The sequence below is a fragment of the Microchirus variegatus genome (assembly GCF_963457635.1).
Source record: "Microchirus variegatus genome assembly, chromosome: 11".
NCBI classification, from domain to species: Eukaryota; Metazoa; Chordata; class Actinopteri; order Pleuronectiformes; family Soleidae; genus Microchirus; species Microchirus variegatus.
The window spans coordinates 9,633,895-9,646,271 of NC_139812.1; the positions used below are offsets into that span (position 1 = coordinate 9,633,895).

At 41.4% G+C, this 12,377-nt stretch overlaps 1 protein-coding gene across 2 annotated transcripts in view; it reads right to left on the bottom strand.

The window, feature by feature from the left end:
• Positions 1-7,595: 7,595 nt before the first annotated feature.
• The window catches only part of pcnx2 (pecanex 2), a gene marked incomplete at both ends in the record, with an annotated part of 34,980 nt that continues 30,198 nt past the window's right edge, over positions 7,596-12,377 (bottom strand). For both annotated transcript variants that reach the window (XM_083897810.1, XM_083897809.1), the window contains 4 exons: positions 7,596-7,769; positions 9,036-9,212; positions 10,746-10,820; positions 11,951-12,117. In XM_083897810.1, coding sequence (XP_083753936.1) covers positions 7,596-7,769; positions 9,036-9,212; positions 10,746-10,820; positions 11,951-12,117 — 593 coding nt within the window. The remainder of the gene's footprint in view (positions 7,770-9,035; positions 9,213-10,745; positions 10,821-11,950; positions 12,118-12,377) is intronic.

The window sequence follows — 12,377 nt, forward strand, 5'->3', positions numbered from 1 at the left end:
ACATGTCAATGACGCTGTGACAAGATTTTCAGTGTGACTGGTCACCAGGCTGGAGCGTGCCAGTCGCTGTTGTTTTACCGACTGTCCAGCAGACGAAGTTGGCAAAGTTTATGGTAGTCTGTTAGTGAACTGCTGCCCTACTGATGTTTGATTTTTTTTTTTTTTTTTACCAGAGCTAATGAAAATGAGCCTGTTTTTGAAGAAGGCTAACAATGTTTCAGCATGCGGTAGGTAAGCAGTTAGCATGCTCGTGCTAGCCTTGCTTATCCTCCACCCCCACTGCCAGCCCTCACACGTTCACACACTGGTTTGTTTTTCTAATCTGATTTTGATAGCATGCGTTGATAGCGGTTATGTGTGTGTGTGTCTCTGTGTGTGTGTGTGTGTGTGTGTGTCTGTGTGTGTGTGTGTGTGTGTGTGTGTGTGTGTGTGTGTGTGTGTGTGTGTGTGTGTGTGTGTGTGTGTGTGTGTGGCAAAGTTACACACACTGAACCGAAAAATACAATAACCAAGAAATATAAACTTTTTTTGCGAGAAGTGGGGGCGGTCTTGCCAAATGTCCCATCAACATTTTTAGAATATAAAATGACTTTTTTTTATGATGTGAACATTTCAACTGTTCCTGGCCTGTGAACGTGCCGTAGAAAGTGCATGAGTGCAGTATATGCTATTTTTTTTTTATTAATTAACCGGGGCTCCAAGTGTGTTCATCACATCACATAGTGAACAGCTGAAGTCCTGGTTCAGCAGTTTTTAGAGTGCCACACCTCACGAATAAGTGTAGGCATCCATGTTGCCACCTATTTTAACTACCTGAAGTTCACGTGCCAAATTTGATAAGTAACTAAATTGAAGTATATGAGACAATACAGGACGTAGAGATGATGATAGAGGTGCAATTGGATGTGGAGTAGTGGCTGATAGTAGTATTGGGTTTATTTAAATCTTATGTTCAGGGTTCCCACAGGTCCTTGAAATCCTTGAAAGTTGAATTTGGCAACCCATGAGTCAATGAAATTATGTGCAAGAAAGAAGTGAAGTTGATATTTAGGGTAAATGTCTCCCTTGTTTGTTACAAGGCCACCTACTGTGTCATGCCCTGCATCGCTTGATACGAGGCCTACGTAGAACAAACATGGAGTGGTGGTTACTGGCGGTGTTGTGGATGCTGTCCGCTGTCTCCGCCGTTGAAGTGCGATTCCATGCAGAACGATGAGCGAGTGACATTAAGCAAGAGAAAGCTAATTATATGTGGTGCCTGAGAAATGCAAATTCTAAGATCTCTGGCTCACCTAAGAAAATTACAAAGACCAGCTTGTCCAAGATCCCAAGGACAGTCACTTGTCCAGATGCAGAGCGTGCTGCAAATCATTAAAAGTGGACGTGATTGGGCGAAGCGGCTCTTACAAGTCGCCCTCCCATCTTAAGCTGCACTTTTGGGTTGTTGAATTTGAAGGAATTGGTCCTGGAAAGTCCTTGAAAAAGTACCTTAAATTTGATGTCAACCAAGGTGTGGGAACCCTGTTTGTTGTGGTTTTGAATTGTGATAACGGCAACTTAAAATGGACACTTTCAAGTCCATGGAATCATGGCTCTTACAGTGTTTTCACTTGTAGCCAGTTCAAAGCCAAGCTAACAGAAGCTTATGGACTACATAAATCAGTCAGATTGACCGTGTAAAGACTAAACCAATAATAACCCAACCGGTGTACAATGTTACTTGCAGAAAATCTATTATATTTAAACTTTTGGCAATACGGTACTCACAACCAGACGACATTGACATCACAAGGGCTTGCTCGAGGTTGCTTTGCTGCTTTACTGACGAGCTGTGAATGCATGCGCCCAGTTGTTCAGAAGCAGAGGAATGAAGAGTCAGCCATTTCACTCGTAGGCTACATCCACACCACCCTGTTTTCATTGAAAAACTGTGCTCACGTTACCCTCAGCGTTTGAAAACTCAAGGGCTGTGTTTTCGTGTGGATGGTCAAACTCCATTAACACTTACTTTTAGTTGAAGATTCACCTCATTGAACTGAAGTCCATTCTTTTACTTTTCACCATTGCTGTTTATAAGTACTTGAACTTCTGAAACAAAGCAAACAACTGCAGACGAGACGATCCGCCTGCTGTTTACACCGGCTTGTGCATGTTCGTGTGGATGCAGAGTGCTTCTCATACGGAGCGGAAAACGCTCGTCTGGATGCAGATTGTTTTTATCCGGAAATGAAAACATAGTATGGATGTAGCCTCAGTCGTGGGAGCCTGCGTCTTATTTCCATCTTTAGACATTTGTCTTTGAGTGTGTAGAGATACATGACGCTCACCTGCAAACACATCACCTATGTTGTATCCTTGTCGCATAATATTATACGGGAGAATGTCTCACCAAGAACCAGATTATGAACTCATGGTGCAATTTAACCAAGTTTACATTTATATTGTGAGACGTGTGTACCTTAACAATATACTCGTAACAGTGGGGAGCCCAGTGTGAGCAGGAGGCTGGCTCCGTTTCCTGACTGCAGGCATGAGTTTTAAAACTGGGGAGTTGTTTTTACAGGGAGGACGGACACAGTGGGAATTCCGGGTTCTCCGCTTTTACGTCCTTTCCTCTTAATTTATTGTGACTTGTACACGGCTGGGCAGAGTATCCGGTTGTTTATTTTTTAATAACTGAATTTCCAATGTGGATTTTACAAGCAATGATGATGATGTGAACTGATGTAGTGTCATCACTGAGGTTTTTTTTTTTCATGTCTTTAAATTGGGTTTCAAGTTGAAATGTGGTTTCAAACAAACAAACAAAAAAACAAGTGAGAGCTGAAGTGTCCTGATGGGGATGTAAGAGGTTTGCGAAGCTTTGGCCTTACTGATAACTTTTTTTTTTTTTTTTTTCCTATGTATAAAAGAAAACGACAACAACAAGCGTCTCTGTAGGCTTTTCACTACCTCTCATGTTGGTTAATTTATTTCACATCTAGTTGTCAATGTACAAGTTGTTTTTACATCTACTTGAAGCCTAACACTGTAAACAAATGTGCACAGAAACGTGACTATGTGTGTGTGACCAGAGGGGTTAAAGAGAGCGTGGCCTAGTCAACATTATTCTTATGATTATGATTATTATTATGATTATTATTATTGTCGTTTGTTTGTATGTATGTATGTTTTTAATTGTGTTAAAGATGAACTAGATTTTGCATCTCTCTAAAGAATTCAGGAATCCACTGTCAAAGGGCTAATCCCATTTTTGCCTATGCAAATCTGTTACTGTGGGTGAGTTGGGAAATGTGCGATCTTACCGCGCCTTTCACCTGTTCTAGATGGATCATGGTTTACATTGCCCTTTGCTGATGTTCTTCAATCCTATTCAGCAAAAATGTACGCTTATATACACATAGTATGAATACATATATATATAGATATATATATATATATATGACAAGTAATATACAGAGAAAATAGTATATGCCTTCGTGATGAGAAAAAAATAAATAAATGTGGTGTTGTCTGACATTACGTGGCTGTGTGCTGGAGTCTTGGTAAGATGATGTAGACGGCTGTGTTTAAAAAAAAAAAAAAAAAATCCTATTACTCAGGCTACAACACGAGTAGCTTATCCTGTGCAGTATTTCCTAACTGAGGAGGGGGGGGGGTGAACACTTTTATCTATTTATTCAAGGAGCGACCACATCATGACTTTCTGTGACGGAATATTCCTCTTCGGTCCCAGCCTGTGATCTGAATGTTGTATTCAGGTCACCCAGGACTTGTCACTTTTTCACCGAATTAGTCACTCAACACTTAAATGCAACACCAGAACCCCGTGAGTGTGTGTTTTATTTTGCGTCGCGTTGAGCAGAGGTACGCGCTGCGTTTTGTCGCATGTGAATGCAGCCTTTCAGTTGTTAAGGGTCAGACTTTTGTTGTTGCTCTAAGGGCTGAGTTCAAACAAACTGGGAAAAGAGCTGAGATATAAAATGGTAACTTGGACTCAATGAGAAAAAAAAAAACTTCACTTACTATTTAGATTAATTGTTTTGTTATGCTGCCATCTGCAAAAAAAAAAGCAGCAACTTCTTTTTTTTTAGCCCATTCTTCCCCTCTAGCTGTTCCTTTTGTAGCCACATCCACTCAGACCATCACTGTGTGCAGTAGCATCGATGTGTGCAACACATCACTACAAAATGGGTTTACTTTTTTTTTTTTTTTCTTAATATTACAAAAGTGAGTAAGTTGTGTACGAGACCATTCAGCCACTTCTCGCACTTTTGCAGTTTGTTTGAATCTGAATATTTGTATCCTTTATTTGCACAGAACACGTCGCTCCTGAGCTGGAATAAAAGCAAAAATACGACATTGTTGTTGAAAAGAGAGTTTCCCACAGTTCGTCACAGTAGTTTGGAACTCGATCTGGGTTTGTGTGCTCCCTCGGTTGGATTTGGTGCCTCTTTATACTTCACATCAGACCTCGAGATCTTTCTTGCTGTCTGTCTCTCTCCCCTCTCTCTCTTGGGCTCTCACCTCCTCTCTGGAACATCACACATGCAGCACTGATCGTTTAAGTCGGAGCAGAGACGGCCACATTTTACAGCAAAAATCGCACCGTTTGTTCGTTCCTCCTACACGAACACTGACACCCTCTTGTCGTCACTCTCGTGCCTCTTGCAGAGGTGTTTGTGCTACTTTGGGAGAAGAGAGGATGTTTTGTGCAGGTACCGGTTGAAGTCGGCTTTCAACAGTTTTAGGCAATCACTTTTCTCTTTATTGATTTCGATGCCTAAACCTCTGGGGTTCTTGTCACATACCTGTGTAGATAGATCACAGTTGTTGAGCGATGACTCGCGGGTGGAAAAGTAAAAGACGTTTTTTTCACTGTCACTTTGGGCAACTGAGAAAAAAAAAAGTGACATTTTTTCTATTCAGCATGCTTTTTGCTAAGTAAATGAAATAATTCAGTTATTTGCTATAAACGATACTGTATGAGTATGTATTCAAGTACTGCAGTATGCAGACTATTAAAAATATCAGAAACTCTTTTGAGAGGTTCATATTTTTCTTCTAGATTGTCTCACTAATATTGAAGGTGATGGGTACTTCATTATTGTTTTGAGTGTCTCATGAATTATCCGAATGACTTAAAGGACCAACTTTGTATTAAAAATGTAGACCACAGTTGGCTATTTCCACACGCATGACTTTGCAGAGCAACATTTATCAGGACTGGGCCAGTGCAGTGGGCTCTTTAATCAAGTATTTTGGTCAGTCGAGCTCCACTGTCATTTATTTCTCCCTCTGGATCCTGACTGTTGTCATCAAGGCAGGAGAAATGTTATCCTTGTGGCCTCTCATGGTCAAAAACGCAGCCTGGAGTGTCCGCTACTTCTCTTGCTGAGCCTTTTAAGGGACAGATGTGACTTCTAGTGTTCAGATTAAAAAAGAAAAACAAGCTGAGCTTCAAACAGCATGTGAGCTCCCGCGCAGCTTCCTCGAACACCTCAGAACACTTTGTCCCGACAAGGATCCGGCTGCTTTTCATCATGACCTTGAGGAAGATGATCAGCAGTCCTTGGGTCTGAACCTCCCTCCAATCCCTTAATTGTAGCATTGAAAGGACTTTTCTTAACTCAACAGTCCAAACATGATGAACACCATTGTCTGTTAGTGTAGCACAGGAGGGACTCCTCTCGTCTAACCTCGTCCTGCAGGCCTGATCATCTTAATAGAGCTAATTCAAAAATCAACAGCACTGAGCATTACATTAGGGATTTTTGTACATTTCATTATGTCAGTATTGTCAATTCTCTGCATGATACGTTTTCACTGAAGACTGTAATTAATCCAGATTAAAATCTTATTTACACCCAAGTCTAGTGTAGAGAAAAAAAATGCGAACTCCTTTTGGTTAATAAATTGAGCCTGGTTGTGAGATTCTGTTGAAAGTGTGGAAGCATTTTTGGAAGAATTCACTCTTACCAATCCACAGTCAACTGGGACTAGGATTAACTAGGATACTGCTATGTCAGCACAGTCCAACTTTGAGGCTCGCTTATTTTATCTTATTTAACGCATCCAAAAAATATCAACTTGTTATATTATGCTTTCATTTGTCAGCCACAGCAGTAGGTGAGTTAGGTGAAGCTAAACGTCTGCTGGCAGCTTCAATGATTTTCTTAAATCTCTCAGCAAGTGAAGCGAATAAATCTCATTTCTAAATGTTGCGTCCTGATGAAAAAAAAAAATTGAGGTTCCTCAAATTTTGAAAACAAAAAAAAAAGCCAGGTCCAATTTGCTCATCACAGTGGTCAACGTTAAAAAAAAAATGCCAACATGTTAATAAACTCCTTAAATTTCATTGTAAAGAGGTCAAAGGAGTTGTTGTGAAACAAAATTACATATTCTTTGATACTCAAAATGCAAAATGTTCTGTATGAAACACACTTTGTTTGTTTTTCATGTTGCTGTCATGGATTAGTATCATCTCTGAATCCTTCACCTCTTGTATAATCTAATCCACAGACCTTTTTGAAGCTTGACTGATGTGGACTAGCAACCATATCAGATGATCCATCTGAAACTGTCCCATGTGTAAGAAGCTGTCACTTCTTTTTTTTTTCATTTTGTACCAGATGTTGATTTTAGTTTCACACGTTTATGGTTTCGTTTCATCTCAAAAAGACACAAAATTGTATCGTTCATAGGCCTTGAACGTCGCATTGACTGTGTTCACTTGTGCTACATTTCGATCTATGGTTCAGTCTCTGTTTACACAATGACATCTTGCATTAAGAGAAAACTGATCTATAGTAACTGCCCTTGGATATCTGTAATTTAAATAGTGCTGCTAGAGAAAGAAACCTAAATGTAACAACTTACAATAAATAATTAATAGATTTTTGCCAAATGTCGATGGTGTCGTTCTTTGAGTGTTGGATGATACGCAGATTAACCTAGATTCTTCATTGTGAGTAACATTTTTATTAAGAATGTCTCAGTATTTTATGAGCCCAAAGTGTTATTATGGGACACACTGTAGGATCAGGATATGCTAATACTGATTTATTGTCAGGGTGGTCTGCTACTTTGGTACAGACATGACTCAAGTATTCTCATTCACTCATCTTTTAGCGCTTTATCCTCCACAGGGGTCGCAGGAGGTCCATCACAAGGCAACATAGAGACAAACAACCATTTACTCTCACACTCACAGTCAATTTAGAGAGTCCAATTTTACTAATCTCCAAAATCTGCATGTTTTTGGACTGTGGTAAAAAAAAAAAACTCTAACTGCTACACCAACAATGTGGGTTCTCATGGATTATTGGGTGAATTTGTAGAAAGAGGCAGCATCATTTAAAAATGTCTTTAATTCATCTTCTGGAGCCAAGATCATGTTTTCAGACTAGTTTACATTCAGACAACAGGGCGAGACCACATGCTGAGGACAGGAGAGGAGGCAGGTTTGTGTGCATGGATGCTCTCATACAATCCTCTGTACTCTTCTGTGTATGTGTTACTTTTCATACAGTCCTCTCTGTATATAAGCATGTGGGAGAGTGCATGTGTGTGTGTGTTGTCTCTCTCTCTCTCTCTCAGACGGTCTTCTGATCAGTTGCCTCCGGAGCTGTTGAAGCAGATGCCGAGTCCTCCTGGGTCTCGTCCAATCCCTGGCTGCAGCATCGGTCGCCTGACTGTGTGCCGTCTTTCACCGTGACTGCGACGTGGGAATGGCTGGCGTCTATGCTCTCGTATGGCTCGGATGTCCACTGAGAAAGACGGGGAGACAGAGACGAATTAGAACACGTACCGTTGTTTATTCCAAGCCATGAAAATGTTCATGTTGTGACATGTTTGAAATTGATTGTAAACTTAGACTGATGACCTCACTGGACCCTAACGGCTGTAACACTGATCACACCTCAAACTAAAAACGAAACTTAAGGGACAGGAAAAAACATCAGCCACAGAGGCTACTGGGAGCTAACAGCAGTTAGCATTTGGAAAAGTGATCATTTGCAGGCTCTAGCAGGCACATTGCCATCATATATAACATGTATCCACTGGACAGATAAATCCTCTGAGGCTGGAAGTTTGTGTAGAACTCTGTGCTGCACTGCGGAGCTAAGAATAGAACCTTTAGCGGACGTCGCAGACTTCTGGTTTTCAGATACCGTTGCCCTCACCAGCACTCTCGTGTGTATTACGGACAAAAAAGAAAAGTCAGGTTTGAATAAATTATCCTTCTAATTATATACTAACAAAATAATTTTTATTATGATTGTTTAATGTTCTGTACACTGACGACCGAGTAAAGGCCATGTTGTAATTCCTTCAGGGCCGGGTCACACTGCATCGTGCACAGAGGTTTTTTATTTTCTAGTTTTTGCATTCTGTTAAAGGCACTGTGAGATGTTTGTGGGTCGTATATGACATAATGTTTACCTTATTTCAAAGAGAGACAAATACTAATATTGTGCACCTTTTTGATTTTATGCGCCTTGTGATGCACCCGAGACGACAAAAACTTTTATTTTTTATTTAAAATAGTTACAGCTAATACTGTGCGCCTTTTTTAACGCACTTTGAGACATTTTTATTAATGATAATTCTTTTATCTTATTTTTAATTTACCTTTTAAATTTGTCCTTTGTCCTGTTATTGAATAGTGGTGGTCTACGCGGACACATTTGAGCACTGCTCTCTGTATCTTAACACTTTTTGGTCCAAAGAGACAACAAGGAACATGGTAACCATGGAAACATATATGAGGAAGTCTGCCAGTACCTACACATGTACAGTACTTAAAGAACATAAGGACGTACAAATGAGGGCAATTTCCTGGTCAAATTGCCACAGTGGGAATGGAATGTGAGCTTGAGTGCACATGTGTGGAGCATGAACGGTACTTCAAGCTTATATATATGTGCAGCAACAGCTCTCTGCAAATGAGGTACAGAATATAATAAGCATGTCCTGGCCTTTATGAGGAGAGCATGCAGAAGGAGGCAGGGGCTGTACATGTTGTTTCCTACCTGTGTGGCCCTGCTGCTCGACCTGTGCGACGGCCCCATGGCGATGTTGACGCTGGACGAGGACTGCGTGTCCGTCGTGTTGCCTCCTTCGGCGGCCGACAGCCCCGAGATGACCAGGCCACTGGAGAAACTGCGCTTCCCAAACAGCAGGCTGAGCGTGGACGAGGACGAGGACACCTGAGGGAAGACGATAACTTGTCATCAACAATCCACAGTAATTGCCTCCTTTTGCTGTCTATGAAAGAGTTTTTTGGTTGATTTTTATGAATCATAAATCTTTTTAAAGGTCCAGTGTGTAACATTTTGGAGAAAAATTAAAGTCTTCTACACACGTATGTGTTGTGACTGTCGGTCAGGTATTGTTGTTGTTTTCTCTCTCTGACTGGGCGTGGTCGTGGCAGCGCTGGTTCACCTGCACAGCTGCGTTCATTTTGGTTAATTGGATCTGCCACTACTTAAAAACTGTCCCGCTGTAGTGCCAGATTGTCAGTTTACCCAGAAAGAGCCCATGTTTGTTTCCGCTTGTGGTAACTGTGATTCCTGTTTATCCTTTAGACCTTTTGTGAACCTCTAGTGCAGGAATAAATCCCCGTTTTTTTTACCATTTTTACCTGGCTGTCTGAGTTCTGTTTTTGGGTCCAATTCCCTGCGACACCATGACAGTATTATTGCTGTCATGATGAGAACAAGCCTTTTACACGTACAGTATTTAGACAAGGGTGGCCATCTTGTTTGTTTCTACAGCAGCCAAGTGGAAACAGACTGTCATCCTTTCTGGTCTGTGAAGGCCACTGTAAATATTATACCTGTAATAAAGGTAACTACTCTGTAACATATTGCTAAATAATTTATTTCACTCGTCACATGATGCATATCGTACACTGCAATCTAGTGGCGGTGCCGTCACTTTGCGGGTACACTCTTCGAAATAAGGGTTCCAAAAGGGTCCTTCTACAAGGGCTGAGATTCTAACTGGAATCATTTGCTTCTGAAAAACCTTCAGAAGCAAAGAAGCAAGGGTTCTTGGTAACACTAATGGTTCCAGTAAGAAACATTTTGATCCAGAGAACCCTTTAAAACCCCTTTCCTGAATAAAGGGTTTTAAAAGGGTTCTTGGTGGAACCCTCCAAAAGGGTTCCAGGTGGAACCTTTATATAAAGGTTCTATCTGAAGCCAAAAAGGGTTCTCCTATAAGGACAAGCCGAAGAACCTTATATGGTTCTACTTAGCACTTTTATTTCTAAGAGTGTAACGCAATCGCCATGCATTGTGGGAAATGTAGTTTATGGTCAATGCACGCCTTAAAGCAGCATAGACCTATTTTAACACAGATTTTTAAGACCAATTAATCACTCGCGGGCCACATAAAATGATGTGGTGGGCCACATCTGGCCTCTGGGGCCTTGAGTTTGACACGTGCACTAGAGAAAGCAAGGAGTGAGTGGAGGACTCTGTTTGTTACAGTATACAGTCTCACCACTAGATGTCACTCATTCTGACACACAGGACCTTTAACAAACAGTTGTTAAACTGGGTTTCCTTTTCAATCTTCTTTAATTTGAGAAAGCTTTTTAATTATGTGACTATTTTCCATGTGACCAACTTTCAGTGGTGTAGGGTAATTTACAATTGTATTATTATTATTGTTTTACTTTAATGAAATAGTGCTGTAAACAGTGTATGTATAGAAGTGTATGAAGAAGCTCTTACCTGACTGGAACGCTGCTGATGCTGTGATGTTTGGATCTGTGAGCTGATCCCACCTGCTCCTGAGAGACGGGGGACCTTAAAGAAAAACAAAAAAACAACAACTTTATTCTCCAAGTTAAATCACAGTAAATATGACTACACTTTACACAATGTACCTTTAACTTAAACTTAATGATATATGGGGACAAAGTCCAAGTACAGCAACTAAAGCAAGACATCACCAACAGTTGAAAATATAAACAAGATCCTACTGCCAGGGAAGCTCAAGCTCTGGTGCCTGTAATTTGGTCTTCTCCACTCTGATAATGTGGCCACTCAGTATCTACAAGGTCCTAATATCAGCTGTGGAGAAGATAGAGCGAACCGTGACTTCATAAGTGAAGAAATGGCTCGGGTTCCCACACTATCTGACTAACATCAGCCTCTACTACAAAGGGGTCCTTGAACTGCCTATCAAGAGCCTCACCGAAGAGTACAAGTGCTCTAAAGTGAGACTCCTGATGACTTTGAAGGACTCCAGAGACCAGACAGCAATGCTGCACCACCCCTGATATCTGGACGGAAATGGACACCATCCGAAGCAGTGCAGCATGCCACGTCAGCCCTGAAGCACAATGACATCGTGGTGCATGTCCAGCTGGGAAGAGGAGGCTTTGGCCTTGTGGCAAGTAAACCAACTTAAGGTCTCGTAAGGCCTCAATTTTAGAGAGGAGGAAAGTGACAGACAATTAGATCAGTCTCTGAAGCGGCTGAAAGAAGCAGCCAGTGGATATGGTCAAGCAGAACCTGCTCACTAAACCCTCACCCAACCCCAACTCCCACTTAAACACCCAAGTCAGATCCCTCCAGGAGGAGAAAAAAGGTATGCGGTCAGCTTTAGGCTTGACTCAGGGGAGAGGACGCCCCTGCCTTGCATAGTCCCGTGGACTGCGCCATTTGAATAACCAGGCAATGCTCATGATTGGGCATTGGACAAAAGCTCAGGCTTGATCACCCTGTAGCTGACCTTCTTTGATGACGGTGTCTAGTGTTGACAGGCCGAAGTACCCCCTGATTCAAATACACATCATACTGATGATGTGTCCCAAATTTACATCCTTCCCATGGCTGAGATGAAGCTCCCACACTGCTCTCAACATCAAGGCAAATATGTCACCATCTAAAGACAGTCTACCATGAATCTGTGTGTATTTGTGTGTGTATACCTGGGAGAATATAGAGGCTATGGAGGTGTTAAAGGACAGCTGACTGTTGGACAGACGTTGGACGAGCCCATGGGTGGAGCCTGAGTCCAGGATGGGTCCTGATTGGCTGCTGACAGGTGGACGCTGACTCTGGGGCTGCACTGACCGGCTGCGGTACTCCCTCCTTGCTGCACAATCACAAACACAGTATGTGAAGCTGAAATCATTTGTTGATTAACTGGTGAGTCACAGAAAACTAATCTAGACAAGGGTCACAGAATTGAGCAATTTGAGTGTTTTATTTGCTAATAAATTGATGAAAAATGTGTAAATTGAGCTTGTAATTATTTCATAATCTAATTTTAATTGTTTACAACTATTGAAATATACCCAAAACTTTGCATTTTCTTTCCTTAACCTCTCAATGGACCAATGGTCCCGACTTCCT